This window comes from Myotis myotis, unplaced genomic scaffold (genome assembly GCF_014108235.1).
Source record: "Myotis myotis isolate mMyoMyo1 unplaced genomic scaffold, mMyoMyo1.p scaffold_m19_p_17, whole genome shotgun sequence".
NCBI classification, from domain to species: domain Eukaryota; kingdom Metazoa; phylum Chordata; class Mammalia; order Chiroptera; family Vespertilionidae; genus Myotis; species Myotis myotis.
In genome coordinates this window covers 34,069,744-34,096,073 of record NW_023416321.1, presented here as the reverse complement: position 1 = coordinate 34,096,073, position 26,330 = coordinate 34,069,744, and the positions used below count along the sequence as shown (strand labels likewise).

The window sequence follows — 26,330 nt, the reverse complement described above, 5'->3', positions numbered from 1 at the left end:
ATTATGAACTTCAGATTCAAATACTACCCAACCACATATTTCTACGTGGATGCCCCAAATATGTTCCAAAATGAGCTCACCTTTACATCCTCCTACTAGCCTATTTGCCACTGAAACCTGTTTTTCTTCCTACTCCCAATATAGGGTAAAGGTGCTAACGCCCACTTCGTCTGCCAGGCTAGAAATCAAAGTCCAAAATCCTTCATTTGGCCTATAACGCACAGCTTAAATGTCATTTCCTCATGGAAGCCCTTTTGGGTCCCTCAGGTGCATGCTCTGTTTTCACAGTAATGGAGCATGTTTCCTTCGTGGCAATTCTATCATATGTAGCTGGGCATCCTCTAACTCTCGGTGCCTCATTATTCTCATCGTAAAGCAAGCATGTTAACAAAGTGAGAACTTACCATTGTTATGTGTTTAGAATAGTGCCTGGTGCATGGTAAGCATCCAATAAATATAATCTATTATTACCCTTGTACTCAAAGTGAGAACTCTTTTGACAGCAAGCAACAAATAATTAATAGTTATACGAACAAGTAATTGTGAAGCATAATAATTTGCTTATAACCAGCTAATGGTTTTATTAGACTGGAAGCTCTATATTGGGAAGGAGGGTATTTGCCTTTTCCATTCCTCTGGCCACAAATTTCGTACAGAGGGAAGCAGAGGAGGTGTTTTTTGTTGAGTAAATGAATGATTTCAGATTCTACATCCCTTCAACTACCAAATTCTGTCTTGTGCCTCCTAAATAGCTCTTGAATCTTGTTCTCTCCATCCTGGTCTCTACTGACGCTCTCATCATCATCTCTCTCTCTCTCTTTTTTTTAATCTATACTTTATTGATTTTTTACAGAGAGGAAGGGAGAGGATATAGAGTTAGAAACATCAATCAGCTGCCTCCTGCACATCCCCCACTGGGGATGTTCCCGCAACCAAGGTACATACCCTTGACCGGAATCGAGCCTGGGACCCTTGAGTCCTCAGGCCGACGCTCTATCCACTGAGCCAAACCGGCCAGGGCTCTCATCATCTCTCTTAAGTGATCTGTCACAGCAGTTTGCTAACTGGGTTTCCTGCCTCCAGTTCTGCCTCCCCCCATTTCACCCTCCACGTTTTTGCCAGATGGAATATTTTTTGATCCTCACCCAAGGATATGTTTTTATTGATTACTAGAGGCTCAGCGCACGAAATTGCGCATGAGCAGCGTCCCTAGGCCTAGCCTGCAATCAGGGCCACGTCCGCTGCCCCACACTGCCCCTCACTGCCGCCGCCCTGTGACACCCTGCGATGCTCAACGCTCCCCTACGCTCAACACCACTGCCGCCCCAAGATGCTCTGCAAAGCTCCCCACCCCATGCTGCCCTGCAACGCTCGCCTCCCCGTGACGCTCACCACCCCCACAATGCCCCACAGCTTGCCACTGGACACTCACCACTGCTCGCAACCCAACAATCCCCAGTCCTCCTCCCCCACCCCCACCCCACGTTCGCGGTTCCCCGTTCATCATGCTGTGATCAGAACCTTCAGGATGGAGGAGGGACCGAGAGGTGGTCAATGCACCTCACAGCGACTGGTTGAGCAGTCGTTCCAGTCGTTATGCTTATGGTCCTGACCTTTTATATAGGATAGGATTGTTTTTAATGAGAGGAAGGAAGAGGGAGAGAAATATCAATGTGAGAAAGAAACATTGATTGGCTGCCTCCCATACACACCCCAATGGGAGATCAAACCCGCAACCTGGGTATGTGCCCTGACCTTTTGGTGTATGTGATGACACTCCAACCAACTGAGCCACACTGGCCAGGGCCGGATAAAAAAACTTTTTAATACTCACCTGAGTATTGAGGCAATGAGGAACTGTCTATCTCTAACATGAGGATATTCTTTTTATTGATCTTTAGAGAGAGAGTGGGAGGGAGGAAGGATGGGAAGACAAACATTGATGGGAGAGGGAGACATTGACTGGGTGCCTCCTGCACAGCTCCAACCAGGGCCGGAGATTGAACCTGCTACTGAGGTCCATGCCCTTGACCAGGAATCGAACCCAAGACCCTTCAAACTGAGGGCCAATGCTCTAACCACTGACCCAAATCGGCCAGGGCCAGATGGAATTTTTTAAATGTGAACCTGATCCAGTCATTATTGTCAAGAATCCTTTTGTGAATACCCAGTGCCCAGAACAGCATCTCCAGAGGAGGGTGTGTGCATCCCCAAGGGGTTGCCATAATACCCATTAGGGTGTGAGAAAAAAAATATTAAAACCTTTATTTTCATCCTTTATTTATACAGCAAACACTACTAAAACCTAATTTATTTAAGACTGGTGCTAGGATATGTATGTAATATTTGGGGGGTAGAGGCTTAAGATTAGTCCAGCAAATATCAGTGTGTGGAAAGTATTTAAGGGTATAATTTCTAATAATATACTCACTCTACAAAGAATTCCACTCTAACAACAGTATTTGATATTAGCTACTCCCCTGGTTACAATGAAGTTTGATTTCAATTTAACACTCCTTCTTTATCATGGCTCCTTCGATTTTATAGAATAACACATCAATCATAACACTCAAGAAGAGCCAGAAGCCACTAAAATGAAGGAAACTGCATACTTACTTGCTCCGTGGGGAACAGGGTATTGATATACTCCACAGCATTGAAATCTGCTCGATCTAGAGGATCCTGGCTTGGAAATACCTATATAAAGACAGGGGATTAGAAATGACCATCATCTTTCTGTCTTGTTTTATGTATTATTTCTTTCCTCTCTATTGGGTGGAAAAGGCAAAAATCAAATTTTTTTTTCATTTTATAAGGCTTAGACGTTCAATAAAATGTTAAAATAAGACAGAACTTGGCTGGAGATCCTGACTAGAGAACCTGGCTAAGCTGCTGATCAACTGAAAACTGTCTCCATGTCATTCCTTCTTCGCCAACTCCGTCCCCACCTATGGGAACCCCTGGACCTGCTGGGGCTGGACCCCAACAGTCAAGGCACAAGCAAATGTGTCAAGAGCAAAGTCAATCTGAGCCCTGAAGAGCAACAGTAATGATATTATAAATGTTGTTACAAAATTAAAAATGTGCAAAAGAAAAAAAAATGTTAAAATAAAATCTTTAATTTTTACCAACACCTGTAATTTTAACATCTTAGGTCTTGGTGCAACTAACAGAATAGAATATGAAACAGTGAAAAGTTCCACAGATATCAACAAAATGCCAATAAGTGGGCATTGTGCAAATAAGATTAAGCCAGCTGATGACATGATTGTATCTTTAAGAAAGTCTTGCCTGGCCGGGGCTGGTGTAGCTCAGTGTTTGAGCATCTGCCCCTGAACCAGGAGCTCACAGATCAATTCCCCCGTCAGGGCTCATGCCCGGGGTTGGTTACACGCTCCATCCCCAGTGTTGGGGTGTGCAGGAGACAGCCTATCCATGTTTCTCTCTCATCAATGTTTCTCTCTCTCTATCCCTCTCTCTAAAATCAATAAAACAATATATTTTAAGAGTCTTGATAGAAACAGTATATTAAAACAACATATTAAAAAAGAGACATAATGCACTATGTCTCAGCAATAGAATCTGCTATGCACTGAAGCGATTTTTATGGTTTACACAGTGTCAGGAAGTGAAGAGCTGGCAATGAGGAACTGTCTGTCTCTAAGAGGAAAAGGAATGCTGCCATGGAAACATGGCTAACTCCCTTCAAAAGTTGCAACTTGAACAAGGTGGATTATAAAAGTAATCGAGTGATCCCCTGGTATTTCACCAGCTCAGTATAGTTATTCTGGTTAGCAAACTCTTTTCTGATTATTAGATGAACCTGTGCTAGAACTCAATATTATTAATAGTAAAACTATGTCTTAAAATCCTTGTCAAACAATAACTGACTGTTTGATTTGCTTCTTCTATTAGAGCCCACTAGGTTCAAAGAGCAAACGAAATACTTTTTTTTTCTTTTTTTTTTTTGCAAATGGAGGTGGGTGGGGAGCAGTGTGGCCTGAACACCAAAACCTGTGCTCAATGGGCTGGCACCCTCAGGATGAGCCAAGTGAGCTTTGGATGGGTAAGCCAACCACTCCTGGAAAAACACACCTAAAACTCTACTAAGAGACCTCTTCTCCTTTTACCAGGAGCAGTACCCTCTATAACAGCGGTGCTCAACCTCTGGGTCGCGACCCCTTTGGGGGTCGAACGACCCTTTCACAGGGGTCGCCTAAGACCATCGGAAAACATATATAATTACATATTGTTTTTGTGATGAATCACTATGCTTTCATTATGTTCAATTTGTAACAATGAAAATACATCCTGCGTATCAGATATTTACATTATGATTCATAACAGTAGCAAAATTACAGTTATGAAGTAGCAACGAAAATAATTTTATGGTTGGGGGTCAGCACCACATGAGGAGCTGGATTAAAGGGTCGCGGCATTAGGAAGGCTGAGAACCACCGCTCTGTAAGGATCTAAATGAGCGATTTTAACCTTTTCCTCTCATGGCACACCGGTTTAAAACAAAATCGCTGGTCTGAATCACTATTTTTAATAGCAATACTCTTAAAAACTCAATAGACTTGAAAAGAGAATTTGGGCAACTAGAGAGTCCCCACAGGGAAGGGAGGCCTCCTGCGAATAGTCTTCAACCTCACCCAACACAGCAACGGCAGGAGCTGTCAGCCACGTAAGCCCGATAACGGGGTCCTGGTCCAACATGTCCCCTCTGCTCTTCGATCCGCTTCGGGAATCGAAGTTACGCTCTCCCGTCAATTCGGAGTCACGCCCCAGGGGCTGGGCTGAGACCTGGGAGCCGCGGCACAGCAGCCTGGCGAATGCAGGGACAGCTCTACACCCCCAAACCCTGGGCTGCGGGCCAGGAGTCCACCTCCAGGTCCGTCCCTTCGGGAAGCACCGCTGCTTGGCCCAAACGCAGGAGGATGCCCCCTCCAAAGACAACCCAGGCCGAGAAAGGGCTCTCTCCCGCCGCCCCTCGATCCAGGAGCCCCTTCCCTTTACCACCTCCCCCAACACTTGTCCCTTCCCTTCCGTGCCTGACTCCCACCTCGGGCCACCCCAGGTCCCACCCCCGCAGCGCCCCGTCCCCCGCACTCCCCTCCCCTCAGGGGGCGGAACGCTCACCTGCTCGATGGCGAGCTGCACGTCGGGCGTGAGCTGCAGCACCGCTTCCAGCTCCTCCACGAACTCCAGGTCCTCCTCCTCCATCATCCCGCCGCCCAGCTCCTCCGGACGCACACCCCGGCCCCGGGTCGGGCCTCCTGCGGTCACCCAAACCGCAGAACCATACCCCGCGGCGGGCAGCGCTGCAGCGAGCTCCGGCTCGGCCAGCTAGCCGGGAACTTCCGGGAAGGCGGCACTTCCGGGATGCGAGGCATTCTGGGATAGCGGAGGACTGACCTCCGGGTGCCCGGAGGAGGCGAGCTGGGCACATTCCGGATTCTTCCCGGACAGCCCTGACCCGACGAGGAGGGGGCCGTCGTCCTCTCGCCGAAGGGCGCGGACACTGCAGGACCCCCCGGTGAGGATGTGCCCTCGCACCGTGGCGACCGACCGACAGCCACCCCCTCGGGCCCCGAAGCCGGGGGTCCTTCAGCTCCCAGGGCCCCCCCTTGGTCAATGGCAGTAGGTGCCCCTGCCATCGGGGGAGAAATGACCCCAGCTGGTAGTGGCAGTGTTGCCAAAGACAACATGTCGGATGGGACAGTGTCCATGTTCAGAGTTAAGTTCCCCTGGTGTGAGGCCTGCAGGCAGAGATTTCGGGGGGAGTCTGCAGCTCCTTGGGGTGAGCGTGGGCAGGGGGAGGTCCAGCGTCGTCAGTGCCCCTCCAAGGGGAGCTGTTTACTTTCTGAGACTCTGAACAGCTGGCGTCTGTGTGATCCTGAACACATGACTCCCTCTGCTTGCCTGCAAGGATGTGGGGACGGTTACATATAAAAAGCACTATGCAAATTTAAGCTAGTAATACAGGTAATATGTGGGTGCCTGTTTCTCATGCACCACGAAAAAAAAGAGGCCAGATCACCCTGTGGAACCGCTCTTCCCCCAGACACTTAAGACGACGAGAGAATTGCAGCCAAAGGCAGAGCTGTTTCACCAGTTACACATTGTGAAACCCTGTGATGGCAGAGTGCCTGGCCCCTCTGAGATTTTCCTAAAATTTCATTTTATCAGAGTTGTAGTAAAGAAAAGATGGAATCAGCGTAATTTCTAACAATAAAGGAAGGGTTAAAATATAAATCAGCTATACAATGGGTTCATAAAAGCATAGTTTTTAAAATTATTTAATAACATGGAAACGTGCATAAAATATTTCAGAAAGCAAAATGTATATTTCAGAAAGCAAAAATGTACAGTATTGTCCCAGTCTGTATGTGTATATTTTGTGCCTATAAAAATGATAGCAAATCCCTAGCCAGTTGGTTCAGTGGATAGAGCATCAGCCTGCGGATTGAAGGGTCCCGGTTTCAATTCCTGTCAAGGGCACGTACCTCGGTTGCAGGCTCAATCCCCTGCCCAGGTCAGGGTGTGTCTCACATCCAGCGTTTCTCTCGTTTTCTGTCTCTCCCCCTCCCACCCTTCCATTCTCTCTGAAAATCAATGGAAAAATGTCCGTGGATGAGGATTAACAAAAAACAAACAAACAAAATGATAGCAAAGAAATAGTACTTTTTTGCAGGTGATGGAGTGTACATTTTCCCAAAATGTCTACAATGAGCCTGAAGTCCTTTTATATTCAGGAATATAAATGCCCCTCCCCCCTCTTAAAATAAATAAAAAAGAAAAATGTAGTCCTAACCGGTTTGGCTCAGTGGATAGAGCGTCGGCCTGCGGACTCAAGGGTCCCAGGTTCGATTCCGGTCAAGGGCATGTACCTTGGTTGCGGGCACATCCCCAGTAGGGAGTGTGCAGGAGGCAGCTGACTGATGTTTCTCTCTCATCGATGTTTCTAACTCTCTATCCCTCTCCCTTCCTCTCTGTAAAAAAATCAATAAATATATTTGTAAAAAAAAAAGAAAAGAAAAATGTAATTATATCCACTTGTCTTGGATTTTTTTTTTTTTCCATCACAAGCAAGTCCTATGATAATTCCATCATCCCTCCCATCCACATTTCCTCATTCCTCACCCCCTCCCCTGGCAGTCACTGGCCTGATTTCTGTCCCTATAATTTGATTTGTTTGGCATGCCATATAAATGGAAACATATGTCACCATTTGAGTGGCTTCTTTCGCCTAGCATAATGCATTGGGTTTCATCATACGGTTACACGTATCAGTAGTTCATTTATTCTTGCTGAGTGGTATTTCCACTTACATGGCTATGCAACAATGGGCTTATACATTCCCTGGTTGGAGGATGTTAGGGTTGTTTCCAGTTTTGAGTGACGATGAATAAAGCTGCTATACATATTCATGTGCAGGTTTTTGTGTCCATAAGTTTTCATTTCACTTGGGTGTATACCTAGAAGTGGGATTGCTGGATTGTGTGGTGAGTGTGTGTGTAACTTTATAAGAAACTGGTAAATGTTTTCCAAAGTGGCTGTATTATTTTTTGCGTTGCTACCAGCAGTGTATGAGAGTTCTGGTTGCTCACAGATCTTATGTGGGTTTTTTTTTAAATAATATTTTTTATTGATTTCAGAGAGGAAGGGAAAGGGAGAAATAGAAACATCAATGGTGATAGAGAATCACTGATTGGCTGCCTCCTGCATGCCTCCCCACTGGGGACCAAGCCTGCAACCCAGGCATGTGCCCTGACCTGAAATCGAATGGTTGACCTCCTGATTCCTAAGTTGATGCTCAACCACTGAGCCACGCTGGCCAGGCAAGCTTACGTTTAATGTTCATAATAATAACTAACATGTCCTAGCCCAGCCGTTGGCAAACTACGGCCCGCGGGCCGGATCCGGCCCGTTTGAAATGAATAAAACTATTGAAAAAAAAGACCGTACCCTTTTATGTAATGATGTTTACTTTGAATTTATATTAGTTCACACAGACACTCCATCCATGCTTTTGTTTCGGCCCTCCGGTCCAGTTTAAGAACCCATTGTGGCCCTCGAGTCAAAAAGTTTGCCCACCCCTGTCCTAGCCCTTACTCCATGCCAGACACCCTGCAAAGCATGAATTGTCTCTTTCAACCTGCATGGCAATTCTGAGGTTGATAGTTATTATCATTACCCCTATTAACAGATAAGAAAATGGAGATGTAGTTAAAAATGAAACAAAACTTGCCCAAGGTCTGATAGCTAACTTTTCCTGCCATTCATTCACTTGCTGGTGATAAGCACTAGGCTAGATGCTAGGAATTGATCAATCAATAAATAGACCACCCTAGCCGGTTTGGTTCAATGGATACAGTGCTGGCCTACGGACTCAAGGGTCCCAGGTTCAATTCCGGTCAAGGGCACATGCCCAGGTTGCAGGCTCAATCCCCTGTAGGGGGCGTGCAGGAGGCAGCTGATCAATGATTCTCTCTCATCATTAATGTTTCTATCTCTCTCTCCCTCTCCCTTCCTCTCTGAAATCAATAAAAATGTATATTTTAAACAGATAGACCAAGTGCCTGCCTCCATGGAGCAATTTGCATGTATAGAAAATAAATATGTAATGGTGATGCATGCTGAAAGACAAGTAGGGGAGAAAGTGGGGGATGGGAGATATCTGTAATACTATCAACAATAAAAATATTAAAAAAAAAAAGACAAGTAAAGCACATGTTGAGACACTATAGTGATAGAGTGTTCTGATTGGTCAGCAAAGGCTTCTCTGAGGAAGTAAGTTTTAAGCTGAAGCAAAGGGTCGGTGGTGGGAGTAAGGGATGACAGATGAAAGGAATGGTATATGCAAAAGCCACAAAGAGGGAAGAAATTGGCCAGGGTGATGGGACTTTGAAAGCCAAGGGAAAAGTGGTACAAGAAGAGGCTGGAGAAATAGGCAGTGCCAGAGGGTGGAGGCTCCTGAAGGTCACGTTAAGGAATGGAAAACCTTTGAAGGATTATAAGCAGCGGAGTGACATGACCAGGTTTACCATGCCCATCATCAGCCCTCGTCTCCTCATTTTTGATTTCTCTGTTTCTGAGCAGCCCATTGTCATGGAGAGTCATGTAACCAGGGTGACCATCACAGGTGGAAATTCATGCGGCCCAATTTCCACTGATTGTCCTTTTACACATCCACTGTCAACTCTCAATTGTACTCCCCCTACGGCCCAAAACATTTCCCTACTTGGAATTTCTCGACTCCATCATTTTTTCCTTTCTTCCCTTTGCAGATAAAATGCTAGTAATGAATGTAAGTTACATATTACAAGAGTGTAGGAATATAAGGGAGCAGAGATACAGGTGAATTCCACATTTTAAGGAACTGCATTAAAATAAGTAAGAACAGGCTAGACTGATTTGTTTATGATAAGCAAAAGAGGGAAATACTTTTAATAGAAGGGGGAAACCTGGAAAGACAGATTATTCACTTTTAAAATTAAAAAAATATGGAGAAATTGGATATGAAAATAGGAGCATGTGATCTCAAAAATAAGCTGGACTTTTTCTTTTTAAACAATTTCCTGTTTTGCTGTGAGATAGGGTACAGATGATGACAAAGTATCACAGAAAATATATTTTCTATTTTGAAATTTCACCGAGTGAGGCATAAATTCAGTCTCTAATACTTAAACACATACACACACACACACACACACAAACCTTGGAGACCCTATCTACACTAATAAAAGAGAAACATGGTAATTGGCGTATGACCGCTACCCTTCCCATTGGCTAATCAGTGAGATATGCAAATTAACTGTCAGCCAAGATGGCGGCTGGCAGCCAGGCAGCTTGAAACTAACATGAGGCTTGCTTGCTTCAGTGACGGAGGACTCCAACCTTCCCCGCCGGCCGCTGCAGGCCTCTGAGCCTGCAGTTTCAAACATTGTAACAAATTCAGATGCTAAACAAAACCCCAGAAACCAGCTTTCAGCCGGCTGGGATCTCAGAGCTGGAGTTGATACAGAGTTTCGAGAACCAAAACAAACCAGATACCTGCTTTCAGGAACGGAGGCCTAAGAGCTGGAGCCTCAGAGCTAAAGCTGGCCCAGAATTAAAAAAAGAAAAAGAAAAAAAGGAGCAGTTGGGAGCTTCAGTCCCAGCCTGAAAACAGCCCTCAGCCCCTCACCCAGACTGGCCAGGCACCCCAGTGGGGACCCCCACCCTGAAGGGTATGTGACCAGCTGCAAACAGCCATCATCCCCTCATCCAGGCTGGCCAGGCACCCCAGTGGGGACCCCCACCCTGATCCAGGACATCCTTCAGGGCAAACCAGCCGGCCCCCACCCGTGCACCAGGCCTCTATCCTATATAGTAAAAGGGTAATATGCCTCCCAGCACCGGGATCAGCAGAGCTGAGAGGCCTCCCGGCACCGGGATCAGTGTGACAGGGGTCAGCACCCAAACCCCCTGATCGCCCCTCGGCTCTGTGTGTGACAGGGGGCAGGGCCACAACCTCCCTATCGGCCCTGCTCTGTTCGTGACAGGTGAAGGCGCCCCTGCTCTGTGAGTGATAGAGGGCAGCGCCCCAACCCCCTGATTGCCCTGTGGCTCTGTGCGTGACAGGGGGGAGCTCCTCAACCCCCTGATGGGCCCTGCTCTGTGCGTGACAGGGGGGAGCTCCTCAACCCCCTGATGGGCCCTGCTCTGTGCGTGACGGGGGGGGGGGGGGGAGCTCCCCAACCCCCTGATCGGCCCTGCTCTGTGCGTGACAGGGGGCAGCGCCCCAACCCCCTGATTGGCCCTGCTCTGTGCGTGACGGGGTGGCGCCACAACCTCCCCATCGACCTTGCCTTGAGTGTGACAGGGGGCAGTGCCCCAACCCCCCAATCGGCCCTACCCTGAGTGTGACTGAGGGTGGCATCGCAACCTTCCAATCCGCCCTGCTCTGTGCATGACAGGGGGCGGTGCCCCAACTCCCCAAGCGGCCCTGCTCTGAGCCCAACCAGGGGCTGCACCTAGGGATTGGGCCTGCCCTCTGCCACCCGGGAGCAGGCCTAAGCCAGCAGGTCGTTATCTCCCAAGGGGTCCCAGACTGCGAGAGGGCACAGACCAGACTGAGGGACACCCCCCTCCCCCCCAAGTGCACAAATTTTTGTGCACCGGGCCTCTAGTCCTTTAATAACAGGCGATCTCAAAGGATCTATATATATAAAAGCCTAAGCAACCATTTGACCGGTAGCTATGACATACACTGATCACCAGGGGGCAGACGCTCAACGCACAGGCATGAAAGTATGGAACAGACTGATGAGTCTCAAAGGGAAGGGGGGGAGTGGGAGGGCAGGAAGATCTTATATGCATACTAGAGGCCCAGTGCACAGATTCATGCTCTGGTGGGATCCCTCGGCCTGGACTGCGGGGATCAGGCCAAAACCGGCAGTCTAGCATCCCCCGAGGGGTCCCGGATTGCGTGAGGGCGCAAGCCCCGCTGAGGGAACCCCAATGTGAATGAATCCATGCACTAGGCCTCTGGTAGATTTATAACAGGCTGTAGAGGAGTCCTGGGGTGCATCTATGAGATTAGCATCAGAATAAAATGGGGAAAAAACCATCACCCCCAAATAAGAAATTTTCATAACATTTCTCATTGTGCCAAAAAAAAATTGTAAAGTATAGGATGGAAATAGTAAGTAGTTTAAAACAACCTTTGTTGCCGAAACCGGTTTGGCTCAGTGGATAGAGCGTCGGCCTGCGGACTGAAAGATCCCAGGTTCGATTCCGGTCAAGGGCATGTACCTGGGTTGTGGGCACATTCCCGGTGGGGGGTGTGCAGGAGGCAGCTGATCGATGTTTCTCTCTCATCGATATTTCTAACTCTCTATCTCTCTCCCTTTCTCTCTGTAAAAAATCAATAAAATATATTAAAAAAAAAAAAAGAAAAAAGAAATGACCAATGATTGGTTAGGGAATCTCATTTAAAAAAAAAAAAAAATAAAATAAAATAATAAAAAATAAAAATAAATAAATAAATAAAACAACCTTTGTTAATGAAATCCAGTAAGATTTCTAAATTTCATGTGCCCCTGTCATTTAGTGTTTCTACCTCTATTAAAATGAATCTCCAATATCCTATTACATTTGCAACTGGTTACATTGTTTGTGAAGTACTAGAATATATTAAGTAGACATTGTGCAAAGTATGTTCTTTTATAAGATCAAGACAATGTCTCTATTCCATTTAAGCCTCTCTCTCTGTGATGACCTAAACAGCTGGGCTTTTGTGAAATTTCTTGTTAAAAATTGCAGGATGTCTGAATTTTACCTGATCCTAATGCCAGTAGCATAGTCCCTTCTCCCAACACTGTGATAACCAAAAACACCCCCTACAAATTCCCACATGCCCTCTAGGACTCTCCAGCACTCTCAAACTTAGATCCTGCTGTCAATATGGGTGGCTAAAGCTCCCCAACTTGTAGTGGAGGAATGCAGTTTAATTTCTACATAAAAGCTTGTTCAAATGTTTTCTTGGCGCTCCTTTATGGACTGTTTTTAGTAGATGGCTTTTCGTGATGACAGGCTCTTTTGCTATCTTTCATTCCTGAATTTTCTGAATATCCTGGACCCTGGCGTTTGTTCCTGACTGACATATCATTCTGAATGTTCCCATATCCCGGACACCCAGTTTTGTTTTGATTGGTACTCTGGTTCTCTGTGCAAGCCCAGTCTTGCCAAGCAGATCATAATCTCCAGCGAGCTTCAGTAGCTCCTCTGTTCCCACGGTCATAGCTCAGGCATTCAGGCCTGCGTATATGCTCGCTCCCAGATGCTTTTAAATTAGACCCTTTCACCCTAGCCAGTTTGGCTCGGTGGATAGAGCATCAGTCTGCAGACTAAAGGGTCCCAGGTTCGATTCCGGTCAAGGGCACATGCCCGGGTTGCGGGCTCGATCCCCAGTGGGGGGCGTGTAGGAGGCAGCAGATTGATGATTCTCTCTCATCATTGATGTTTCTATCTCTCTCTCCTTCCTTCCTCTCTGAACTCAATAAAAATATATTTTAAAATTTTTAAAAAATTAGACCCTTTCCCCCTTGGCTATACAGGGTTCATATTCAGCAATTCCTTTACTTAATCAGTAATAGTCATCATTGTATAGGGCAAAATGACAACTCCTTTTGTGCAGGTCTTACACATTACAACAAATGAAAAAAAGACACTTGTTTTATAAAATTGACATTAACTAGTACAGTCATTACAACGTAGCTACTGTTAATTCATTGTATACCTCACAACGCCACCGTCACATCCAGCCCCGCTTTCTTGTTTCTGAAACTCCACTTCTTCCTGCTGAGTTCCGTTGCAGTCCCTGAGCTGGATCTTCGGCCTCTCCTCTTCTCCGGGTCTATAGCAGTCGTTCTTAACCTTTTTTGAGTCTGAATCCCTTGGAGGAAGTGAAGAAAAAGACACATTTGCACAACATTTCATTTATTTTTTTTAATTGAATTTTTACAGAGAGGAAGAGAGAGGGATAGAGAGTTAGAAACACCAATGTGAGAAAAACATCGATCAGCTGCCTCCTGCACACTCCCTACTGGGGATGTGCCCGCAACCAAGGTACATGCCCTTGACCGGAATCGAACCTGGGACCGGAATCGAACTGGGGGAAGAATTCTATCAAAATGCTAATATATGAGAACAGTATCTCTCAGTGATGGTATCAGTTGTGATTATTATTTTCCATAGTGGGCATGTTTTACTTTTTAACATATTACTTTTGTTTTTAATCCTCACCCAAGGATATGTGTGTGTTTTTATTACTGATTTTAGAGAGGAAGGCAGAGGGAGAGAAACATCGATGTGAGAAAGAAACCTCAGTTGGCTGGGCACTAGAGTCCGCAGGCCGAGGCTCTATCCACTGAGCCAAACCAATTAGGGCTGCACAACATTTTACACGCAAATTTAAGGTGGGGGATTCCATTGAGTATATCTTAAATTTTTTTTAAAGCTCACACCTCCTGCTAAACATAGAAATCTTGTGAATAACCCTCCCACACACAATATTCTGATGAGATGTGATTCCCATCCCTCCAATCTTTATAATCACTGACATACAGTCGATATCCATTCTCCACAAGCCAAGAATTGCTTTTGCCCAGCTAAACGTTTTTAGGTCTACATTTAAAAAAAAAAAACCCATAAAGTTTTGTTTCCTAAATATAATATTGTTCAAGATTCTGATTGCTTCCTCCACCCCAAACTCCCATTGAGACTCATTGCTTTGAGAAACTCTCACAGCCATCATTAGCCTACAAATCTTTTGTATCCACACTTGGGTTTCTCTCCGTAGTGCAGTGATGGGGAACCTTTTGAGCTCGGCGTGTCAGCATTTTGAAAACCCTAACTTAACTCTGGTGCCGTGTCACATATAGAAATTTTTTGATATTTGCAACCATAGTAAAACAAAGATTTGTATTTTTGATATTTATTTTTTATATTTAAATGCCATTTAACAAAGAAAAATCAACCAGAAATATGAGTTCGCGTGTCACCTGTGACATGCGTGTCATAGGTTCGCCATCACTGCCATAGTGTCAGGCACATATTGTCAACTGCCAGTGAAAAGCTTCACTTTGCTTATGCTCAATTTCTCTTTCCCTTTGCCTTCACTGCCCTTGCAGAGGCACATTTATCTGTTGGACTTAGTTTAGTAATTATGGGCAGATATAATCCACTATGCTAAACGATAGGGAATGGTTTCAGGAACTAGTACAATGAAATACATTTTCTTTTTAAATATGTTTTTATTGATATTTTAGAGAGAGGTAGGGAGAGGGAAAGATAGAAACATCGCTGAGAGAGAAACATCCACACGGACTGGCTGCCTCCCGCATGCCCCCTGCTGGGGATGGAGCCCATAACCCAGGCATGTGCCCTGACCTGGAATCAAACCCGTAACCTCTTGGTGCGTGGGTTGTCGCTCAACCACTGAGCCACACCAGCTGGGCTACAATGAAATACATTTGCGTAGTACTTTATGCATGGCTTAAATGTTTCCATATATGTGGTTAGTCTTCACCAAAGTCCTTGAGGCAGGTAGGACAGTAGGGTGCGGAGACAAGGTGATGCTAAGTATTGGCCTGCTGCACTGACACCAAGGTCTGTTACGTTGCAGTCCAGTGCTTTTGCTCTTCTGCCTCGCTAACCTCCTGAACTAGGCCCTGTTACAGTAGGGGGAAATCTTGGAAAAATCAAAGCCGTTACTCTCCAAGAGCTTATATGCCATCTTGACACTTTAAAATATGATGACCCTGCTCAGTTGGTTAAAGCATCATCTGATATGCCAAGGTTGCCAGTTTGATCCCCGGTCAGGGCACATACAAGAATCAACCCAACCTATGAGGGACGGTGGAGGGTGAGGGGGTTAAGAGATCAACCAAAGGACTTGTATGCATGCATATGAGCATAACCAATGGACACAGACGGGGGGGGGGTGGGTAGGGGCAGCCTGGGAGAGGTCAATAAGGGGAAAAGGAGACTTACGTAATACTTTAAACAATAAAGAAATTTAAAAAAAAAGAATCAAGGAGAAACTAAGATGGCAGCATAGGTAAACACTGGGAAATTGTCGCCTCACACAACAATTGAAAATTACCGCAAAGGACAGAGCAAACATCATCCAGAACAACAGGAAGGCTGGCTGAGTGTAAATTCTACAACTAGAAGGAAAGAAAAGCACGCTGAGAGCCAGAGGAGCTGCAGAGGTGAAGTGCAGAGGTACAAGTGCAGAGGTACGGCCGGCTCTCGCGCGCGAGGAAAGGGGGTGGCACCTGAGGACGCGGCTGTCTTTTTGAATCACAAGCTCCCGACTGCTCTGAACTCTGGTTCCGGGAAGTCTCTGGGGACCCAGGACTCATACGGGGAGAAGCTGGTCTGTCCGGCAGCGGGCGAACTTGAAGGCGGCTTTCCCTCAGAGGTGCTTGCAGCAATTAGCGGGTCACTGAGACGCGCGACTCCGGGCGGAGAATCAGCCATAGCTCCTTGATCCGCCCTTTGATTCCCTGAGACCCCGCCCCACCCAGGCGGCGGCAGAGGCTTTTGCATGTGAATGTACCTAACTGCAGCCGAGCCAGGCAGACCCGGAACTTCCAAGAGAAGGCCCAAGGCCCCGCAGCGGCTTGCATTGCTTCACAGCTGAGCCTCTTCGTGGCTCCTGCTGTGTGGCCTCAGGCAGAGGCTGAATTAGCACCTCCTTAGATCCAGGAGACACTGTACCCAGTGATCAGAGGGGGACCATCCAGACTGCAGCTCCTCAGATCCATAAGGGACACACTCAGGGAGCAGACTCAGTGAGCACCAAAGCCCCACTGAAGCAAGTCTTGCCCCAGAAGGGTGTCTTCAGCACAGAAGTTCTCCCACTTTAGACACAGCTGATTCTCACAGCCAATTGGCCTGGAGGTCAATTCCTCCCAGTGATTCTACAACAACCAAGGCACCAAGAGTGCACCAAGAGTGTCCACCCCAGGTAACTGGGGAGGCTGAGCTACTGGGCCCTACAGGACACCTGGCGCGCAGGGCCACTCTATCAACACAGGGAAGCTGCCAAAATGCGGAGACAAAGAAACAGGTCACAAATGGCAGAAATGGAGGAAAGCAAACGATTGGATATAGAGTTCAAGGCCACGTTTATAAGGTTTTTCAAGAATTTTATGGAAACCGCCGATAAATTTAATGAATCCCTCAATAAGTATAGTGAGACCATGGAGGACATGAAAAAGGACCAACTAGAAATTAAGCATACACTGACTGAAATAAAGAATAATTTACAGAGATCCAGCAGCAGAAAAGAGGATCCCAAGAATCAAGTCAAAGATTTGAAATACAAAGAAACAAAAAATACCCAACCAAAAAAGAAAAAAGAAAAGAGATTCCAAAAATATGAAGATAGTGTAAGGAACCTCTGGGACAACTTCAAGCGTACCAACATCAGAATTATAGGGGTACCAGAAGGAGAGAGAGGGCAAGATATTGAAAACCTTTTTGAAGAAATAATGACAGAAAACTTCCCCTACCTGGTGAAAGAAATGGACTTACAAGTCCAGGAAGCACAGAGAACCCCAAACAAAAGGAATCCAAAGAGGACCACACCAAGACACATCATAATTAAAATGCCAAGAGCAAAAGATAAAGAGAGAATCTTAAAAGCAGCAAGAGAAAGACAGTCAGTTACCTACAAGGGAGTACCCATACGACTGTCAGCTGATTTCTCAACAGAAACCATGCAGGCCAGGAGAGAGTGGCAAGAAATATTCAAAGTGATGAATAGCAAGAACCTACAACCAAGATTACTTTATCCAGCAAAGCTATCATTCAGAATAGAAGGTCAGATAAAGAGCTTCACGGATAAGAAAAAGCTAAAGGAGTTCATCACCACCAAACCAGCATTATATAAAATGCTGAAAGGTATTCTTTAAGAAGAGGAAGAAGAAAAAGGAACTCTTACCATTTGCCACAGCATGGATGGAACTGGAGAGCGGATAAATACCACATGATCTCACTCATTTGTGGAATATAATGAACAACATAAACTGATGAACAAGGACTGATCCAGAGACGGAGAGGCATTGATTGGACTGTCGGGACTTGGAGGGAAGGTAGGGGAGGGTGGGGGTAAGGGGGAAAGATCAACCAAAGGACTTATATGCAAGCATATAGGCCTAATCAATGGACATGGACAACAGGGGGGTGAGGGCATGAGCGGGGTGGGGGGTAGAGGGTAATGTGGGGACAAGGACACATATGTAATATCTTAATCAATAAAAAATATATTAAAAAAAAAGAAAAAAAAAAGAAAAGAGTAAGGTATGGTGAAAGTTAGGATGCATGTGGTGGAGATGCGCATTCCAATCTCATAAGGCTGAATATACTAGATAATTTGTTTACATATTATATTTATCACTTATTATCTATATTTCACCAGTAGACTGTAATCTCCAGGTATCTTTAAGGCTTATTTAATTCATTGCTGTGTCTCAAGTATGAGGAAAAGTGGCTAGACATAATAGATGCTCAATAAGTATTTCTTGAGTCATTCAAAAGTCACAAAAGTTATGCTGAGTTTAAGTTTTATTATTGGGAACCACTAAGTATTTTAAGGGGGGAGTAAAGTGATTTACATCTCAGAAATATTATTGTATCAGTCATATGGATAATCGTTCGGAATATAAACAATAAACTGTCTTACTGATTTTGCTTATGTGAAATCTAAAAAAAAAAAAAAAAAAAAAAAAAAAGAATCAACCAATGGTCTGGCCTGTGTGGTACAGTGGTTGAGTTTTGACTTAGGAATCAAGAGCCAAGAGGTCACGGTTCGATTCCCAGTCAGGGCACATGCCCGGGTTGTGGGCTTGGTCCCCAGGGTCTTTTAATATCTATATAGTATTCCATAGTTTGACTATACCATGAAATATTTTATTACTTGATATTTAAATTGATCAGAATTTTTTTTATTACAAACAATACTATATCCTTTTTGTTGTTAATCCTCATTCAAGGATATTTTTCCATTATTTTTAGAGAGAGTGGAAGGGAGTGGGAGAGATGGAGAGAGAAAAACATCTATGTGAGACAGACACATGGGGCTAGGGATCGAGTCTACAACCGAGGTACATGCCCTTGACAAGAATCAAACTTGTAACCCTTCAGTCTGCAGGCCAGCACTCTATCCACTGAGCCAAACCAGCTAGGACAACACTATATCCTTGTAATATATATTTAATCTTCTACCAGCATTGAAAAAGTGCCTATATCTTTGTATCTTTATGTATACTGATATTATCAGTCTTTTGAATACTTATTTATAAAGCTTTTATTGTCTTTTTGTATTTTGTTTGTGTATTTCCAGTTTATATAGCATCTGAATAATTCTTTTGGGTCATTTGTTTCTTCATAATTTGTACAATCTCTTTGACTATTCTGGATATTAACCCTTGCTCTGCTATATACTACAAATATATTTTAAAAACTGTTACTGGTGTTTTCACTTGTTAATAGTGTCTTTTGTTATACAGTTGTTGTGTTGTTTTTAATATACACATATCTGGCTCAGCCTGCATGGCTCAGTGATTGACCATCGACCTATAAACCAGGAAGTCATGGTTCAATTCCCGGTCAGTACACATGCCCAGGTTGCAGGCTTCATCCCCCATAGGGGGCATGTAGGAGGCAGCCAATCAGTGATTCTCCCTCATCATTGATGTCTCTCTCTCTCTCTCTCTCTCTCTCTTCCTGTCTGAAATAAAAATATACCATACACACACACACACATACACACACATATATGCAAATCTGTCAGTCCTTTCCTATATGATATCTGGGTTTTATGCTTTGGTAAAGCTTTTCTAGCCTGTGAATTTTTAAAATATTTTTCAAAATTTTCTTCTAATACATTTATAGTGTTGCTTTTTGTTTACCTTTGATATATTTGGAATTTATGTTTGTGTTTGGTATGTGGCAGGTGTTGTATTAGTTTCCTAGGGCTACCATAGCAAATTTCCACAGGGGGGATACATTATGACAATAGAAATTTATTTTCTCAGAGTCCTGGAGGCCAGAAGTCTGAAATTACATTGTCAGCGGGTTGAGTCCTTTTTGGAGGTTCTACAGGAGAAACTCGTCCATACCTCTTCCCTAGCTTCTGGCACTGCCAGCAGTCGTTGGCATTCCTTGGCTTATAGACACAGCATTCCAGTTTCCCTCTCTGGTTTTTTTTTGTGTGTGTGTTTTTTAAAAATATATTTTATTGATTTTTTACAGAGAGGAAGGGAGAGGGATAGAGAGTTAGAAACATCGAAGAGAGAGAAACATCGACCAGCCGCCTCCTGCACACCTCTTACTGGGGATGTGCCCGCAACCAAGGTACATGCCCTTGACCGGAATCAAACCTGGGACCTTTCAGTCCGCAGGCAGACTCTCTATCTACTGAGCCAAACCGGTTTGGCTCCCTCTCTGTTTTCACATTGCCTTCTCTCTGTTCCTGTGTCCTTTTCTGTCACTTATGAGTATACTCTCCTGGGATTTAGGGCCTACCCTAATCCAGTAAGGTCTCATCTCAATCCTTACACTAGTTGCATTTGCAAAGACATCATTTCTAAATAAGGTCACTTTCAGAGATACTAGGTGGACATGAATTGGGAGGGTTGGGCACTATTCAACTAATTTTATTTTTTCCAAAGGAAATTTAATGGTCGCAAACTGCCCTCCCCTGCCAGCCTGATCGCCCACAACTGCCCTCCCCTGCCGACCATCTTGTGTGTTGGAGTGGTGGTCAATTTGCATATTGCTCTTTTATTAGATAGGATTACATATTGTTTGAAAACAGTGATAGTTCTTTCTTTTTCTTCCCAGTGTTAAAATCTTTCTTGAAGGTTTGTGTATGTGCTGTTACATTGGCCAGGACCCCAATAGTAGAATGTTAAACAGCAGCAGATTGAGTGACCATAGTACTTAACATCTAAATAGAAAAAAAACATAAAAATAAACCAATCAAGCCAGAGATACCGCATAGAAAACAATGGACTTATGATACACAAAAGAAATAAAGTGGCAGGATTTTAACTAGCAAGTGTTCCCTGTACTTCACCTTGCACTAATATTATTTAAAACCTCCTAAATCCTTCTGAGACCTGTGCTAGGCAGCTCCACCAAGTTACCTGGCAACGTGGGAATTTGCTCTACCTGCAGGGCAATCAGCCTGGCTCTTAACTCAACAGTTCATTCAGCCTTTAGACTGACCATTACTAGTTTGTGAGGTCAGTCACTCATAGAACAGTGGTGACACTCAGCTGCCACATAAGCATGGCTGGTATGCTTGGGGCTGAGGTTCCTGGTGGTATATAAAATGAAGATTCCTTCCCAAAGAAGACATTTGAGCCCTTGTCACTAATCTGCTTTCTCTGCATTTTTTTAAGTTTCTGGCCATTTAGGTTTTCTCCTACAATCTTGCTGAGAACTAATTAACTGGTTGAAATTGGCTGTGCATGGTAAAAGCCGCTTCACAAAGAATGGTTTTTCCTTCATTCATTACTTAACAACTACCAAGCACCTACATAATTGTAGTTTACTAAATAGGTTAATAGAGCTCAACCTTTAAAAAGAAAAAAAACCTAGATACTTACATAGGAGCTTGGGTTTCTATAGATATTACGATGCCCACTCTAAAGGTAGAAACTGAGTGCTAATAGGATAGCAGTCTTCATGTTTTTTGTGTGATTTTTTAATGTTTTTATTTTATTTCAGAGAGAGGAAGGGAGAGGGAGAGATATAAACATCAATTATGAGAATCATTGATCAGCTGCCTCCTGCACACCCTTTTCTGGGGATCAAGCCCACAACCTGGGCATGTGCCCTGATGGGGAATCGAACCCTTATCTCCAGACTCACAGGTCGATACTCAGCACTGAGCCACACCAACCAAGCTGGAATGTTAATGTTTTTAAGGTAAAGTTTCCAGAACAAACCTACTCTCCCCAAGTTAAGATTTTCTTTCTTAAGCCCTGGCCCAGTAGTTCAGTTGGTTAGCGTCAATCAGATACACCAAGATTGTGGGTTCGATCTCTAGTCAGGGCACGTACAAGAAGCAACCAATGAATGCATAAATAAGTGGAACAACAAATCAATGTTTCTCCTTCTCGCTCTAAAAAAATTAATAAAAAAATTTAAGATGTTTAGAATTCCTTTCTTAAGTTATAACCTACTTTGAAAGACAATCTAACTCATTCAAATATCAAATTACTTTGCAAAAATTAGGTTTCTGAAAATTTTAATAAATTAAAAATGATTATAACTGAAATATTAATGTTCAAAATTAATTTAAAGCATAATTTCAATCAACTATATCATAAATTCATACAAAGAAAACTGGGGGAAGAATTCTATCAAAATGCTAATATCTGAGAACAGTATCTCTCAGTGATGGTATCAGTTGTGATTATTATTTTCCACAGTGGGCATGTTTTACTTTTTAACATATTACTTTTGTTTTTAATCCTCACCCAAGGATATGTGTGTGTTTTTATTACTGATTTTAGAGAGGAAGGCAGAGGGAGAGAAACATCGATGTGAGAAAGAAACCTCAGTTGGCTGCCTCCCATTCTCACTCCTGACCAGATCGAATCCACGACCTTTCATTGCATGGGAGAACGCTCCAACCCACTGAGCCACACTGGCCAGGGCTAACATATTGCTTTTATGATCAGAAAACTAAAAATACAATCACTGAGTTAAGTAAGCAAAGTAAGCCTTTTATGGAATTACTTATGAAACATGAAGATACTAAAAATGATTGATCGGATAATTCAGGATGGCAGCTGACTTTGCACTCCATTTGCTGGTTCTAACTCATTTCAAAGGTAATTTCTTCAATGGTTCAATGTCTTTGAATATTTTTTTTAAACTTGAGTTTAGAACTCACTACTTCTAATTAGGTGTGACTATCAGCAAACAAGCAAAACTTTGTATTTATAGGAAAGAAATGTGTATGTGAAAGTGCTTTAAAAAAAATCGAAAGCAATAACACAAAGGCAAGTACTATACAATCAATTCTTTGTGTAGATTATGCTTTTTATTGACAGGGGTCGTTATCATTGTGTACATAAGCAAAGACTTCCCTGTGGTGTGCAGCTGTGGTCACTGTTTGTAGAAGCCATGTGCCTGGGGTGTGACTGTGCTTCTTAGACTTAGTTTGCCTTTGCAAATAGTCCAGGACAAACCCGGGGAAGCTGCGGCTGGAGGCTGGCTAAGGCCAGGCCCAGGGCACCTTCAGTCTAATGGGTGTTTATTGAGAAGCTTAGCAGCAAGGAACTGTGTTGCGGTGATACCAAGATAAACACAAATAATCCCTTGCCTGTGCTCAACACATAGTTAACATGTATTTTTGAAAACATCCATCTAATCCTCACAGCCACCCTGTAAGATAGGTAGAGGACCCCCCCCCCCCCCATTTTACAGGAGGTTACGTCGTTCTCCCCATGCCACACAGCTTATGGGTAGCAGAGCCAGGACTGGAACTCAGGTCCTCTGATCCTAACCCCAGTGCTGTACGCCATGGCTGCCCCCTGGACCAACAGTCCCTACCTGACCATCAGAGGTACACAGTCTGAAGGGGAAACACATATACAGATATCAGTCAGTGCAAAGCCATATTGGTAAGTTGTTTTACAGAGTGCAAAGTGCAGGAGAAAAAAAGAGAAGGGCCATTAATTTCCTCCTGGCCACATTTTCAGTCCTAAGAACAAGTTGTAAGTCAGTTTATCATTCTGCACCTAAGTTTCTAAATCTATAAAGTGAAAATAATATGTTCGCCTACCTCACTGAGTTATTTTGAGAACCAAGTGGGATAATATATGAAAATTATAAAGGTATATATAGGTATAAAGTGGTGCTAATAACAGCAGCATCAGAGCCCATAAACCTCACTGTATATATTTATATTTGTGAGTAAATAATTAGAAACAGTGCTTGCTAATCAGAAACTACATTGTGAAACAGTATTATTCTTTCCTTTCTTATCAAGTTTAAAGGCATTATAATCATTAATCACATTGACCTTGAAGGCAGAAAGTACTGAATTCAAATCCCAACTCTGCCACCAGCGGTGGGAGATTGGACAATATGTTCATTACTCTGGGTCATACATACACAGTGAGGATAATATATTTTTTCATGAGGACCCAATGAGATGATTCATGCAAAATGTTTACTATAGTGCCTGGCACATAGTAAATACTCAATAAACATTAGCTTTAAAAGGTATCAAACATTTGTTGAGCACTTGCAATGTACCAGGCCTAACTTGGGAAACAAAATGAAAATAGACGGTCCTGTTTCAAAGAGATAACAGTTTGGTAGAGAAACATACATACAAATAAAAAAAAAAAAAACATGCTCACTACTCAAATGAAAACATCACAGGCAGGTTAGAAAATGAACTTATACATCTGCCTGGAAAGACAGGTAAATAGAAATCTTGGAAGAGGAGGAAGCATTTGACTCAAGATGAGTAGAGGGGAGATGAGGAGAGACCTTTTGAAGGGTGAGTAGAAGTTTGCAGTGCTGTTTATTTGGCTTTATCATTTGCCCACAGTGGTTTGATCCCTTGAAAAGTCAAGACTCATGTTTATGCTTGTTGGCCTTCTGGTGATTCAATCTAGACATTCTGGTGACTTCATGAGCATGGTGTTAGAAACACATTTTACCTGCTATCTTCTATATGTGAAACATCTGTTTGTTTTCATTTGATAGACTCCTTAAGAGCTGTACAAACAACTTCTTACATAGGAGATAATTGGTCCTGCCACTTAAAAGTGTTAGCATCCTTGGTACGTGTTGCTGATCCCATTACGGAGAGAAGGCAGGGAGGACTTGTAACCACTTGCCTCTGGAAAAGCAGGAGTGACCGGGATAAATGGGTAAGGAATACAAAGTGGAATGCACCCTGGGGGCTGGGGGAGGTTGTTGAGGGCGGGCTAGGAGAGGTCAATGGGGGGAAAAAGCGGACATATGTGATACTTTCAACAATAAAGATTTTAAGCCGAAACCGGTTTGGCTCAGTGGATAGAGCGTCGGCCTGCGGACTGAAAGGTCCCGGGTTCGATTCCGGTCAAGGGCATGTACCTTGGTCGTGGGCACATCCCCAGTAGGGGGTGTGCAGCAGGCAGCCGATCGATGTTTCTAACTCTCTATCTCTCTCCCTTCCTCTCTGTAAAAAATCAATAAAAAGTATATTTTAAAAAAAATAAAGATTTTTTAAAAAAGTGGAATGCACAAGGATTATATCTTCTGGAGAGAATGGAAAGTTTACAGCTAACTGTCCTTTGTCCACATGCAAATGTGAAAATACAGAAAGCTTTGTATTGGCCAGATACCTTGCTACCAAACTCAAGTGTCTTTCTCATCTCACCAAGTGTGTTAGGGAATTTGGGAGTTAGAGATGTTGCCCTAAGTGAAAGAAATTTCACACTTTTCTTTGGACTTTCTGCTTGCTAAGTATTGGCTAAATCCCTCATCTGAACGACATACTGGAAGAGTTAAAAAGATGTGTTTATATCTGTTTCTACACCAGTAACTACCATGTTATAGAAATTTAACTGATATTGAACAGAAATCATCTTTTACTTTATAATCTCATATAATCTTGCCTCATATAATCTTTTGATTTTAGAGCTGGAAGAGCCTTAAAGAGCTTGTCATTCATCCTCTTTGTTTCACAAATGAGGCAACAGTGGCCTAGAGGCTGAGAAGTGTTGTTCCAGACAGAGTCTTCTATGGGGCTTTTTCCAGCCTTTTGCATGAAGAGACCTATAGTACTTATTCATTGCAGTAGACATAAATGAATGGTGTTCTTCCCACATTAGCTGAGAAAGATACAGACCAAAGGAAAGTAAAACTTTGGTAAGCCCCAAGAGGGAGAGAAGCCAGTAATACTGAAGTTACTGTACTGGCCCATGTAATTGGTGCTGAGTGCGAGTGAATCAGATTCCAATCCACTCAAATTTAGGGCACCTGGCCCGGAACTTTTAACTAAGAGCCGTTGTCAACAGCAACAAAACAGTCACCAAGACTGGGCAGTACCTTGACCCAAAGCCAAGAGGCAGGACCACAGAAAGTCTACAGACGTGATATTCCACTTCCATGTGCACATCACATCGCAAGAGGAACTGCTGGTTCCGTGGCAGGATTTAATGTTCGGCGCGATCCCCTCTGGAGAAATGGCAGCAGTTGGCAGGGCACGGAAAAGCCTTCTTTGGCAGAAAGGCCATTTCCTTCAGACTCCTGTTTGGAACAAGATGCACCGAAGTTGATAAGCCAGGCCACGGATAAGCGTAGAGCCACAAGCTCACCCACCCTTTCCTTCCTTTCCTCAAGGAGGGACGCCCACCGCTCCGCTCCAACGGGGCACTGCTCCTGCCGGGAGGGCTCGTCCACCGGATGGTAGGAGCTCTCCACGGAGTACATCCTTCTACCTGGCTTTCTCGGCCCCCCACTGGCAGCCCGCCCCCTTCGCCTGGAGCTGGGGGGGAGAGGAGGGCGGTGGCAGATGCGGGCACTTCGTCTGTCGGGCTGGTTCCGGAGGGAGGAGGAAAGCTTCCGTGGCGACTGAACTGCAGCCCCCAGAGCCTCTGCCCGCCCCATCATTGCCTGGGCCGCCAGGCAGCGGCGGGTCCCGGCGCAGCATCAGCGCGCTCGGAGCCCACCGGGCCGCCCGCCGCGGACCCCACCCCCCCGCCCCCGCCCGGGCAGCAGCTCGCCCCCGCGCCCCGCTCGCGGCCGGC

At 44.4% G+C, this 26,330-nt stretch overlaps 1 protein-coding gene and 1 long non-coding RNA gene across 8 annotated transcripts in view; one reads left to right on the top strand and one right to left on the bottom strand.

The window, feature by feature from the left end:
- Positions 1-26,330, bottom strand: part of VPS53 (VPS53 subunit of GARP complex) — a 191,345-nt gene that overhangs the window by 148,693 nt on the left and 16,322 nt on the right. For 4 of the 7 annotated variants that reach the window (XR_004972902.1, XR_004972903.1, XM_036340923.1 and 1 more), the window contains exons 1-6: positions 25,937-26,270; positions 25,630-25,830; positions 13,289-13,444; positions 6,510-6,608; positions 5,143-5,925; positions 2,617-2,697 (exon numbers count right to left, since the gene is read on the bottom strand). Coding sequence is in view for 5 of the 7 variants with exons in the window: in XM_036340923.1 (XP_036196816.1) it covers positions 2,617-2,697; positions 5,143-5,229 (168 nt within the window). In the remaining 2 variants the exon portion in view is untranslated. Of the gene's footprint in view, positions 1-2,616; positions 2,698-5,142; positions 5,926-6,509; positions 6,609-13,288; positions 13,445-25,629; positions 25,831-25,936; positions 26,271-26,330 lie in introns of those variants that run through there. The other 3 variants (XM_036340926.1, XM_036340925.1, XM_036340924.1) reach the window with 2 other exon arrangements.
- LOC118671888 lies at positions 23,616-25,721 on the top strand. Its single transcript, XR_004972904.1, has 3 exons — positions 23,616-24,091; positions 24,301-24,467; positions 25,220-25,721. It is a non-coding gene; the product is annotated as an uncharacterized LOC118671888 (long non-coding RNA).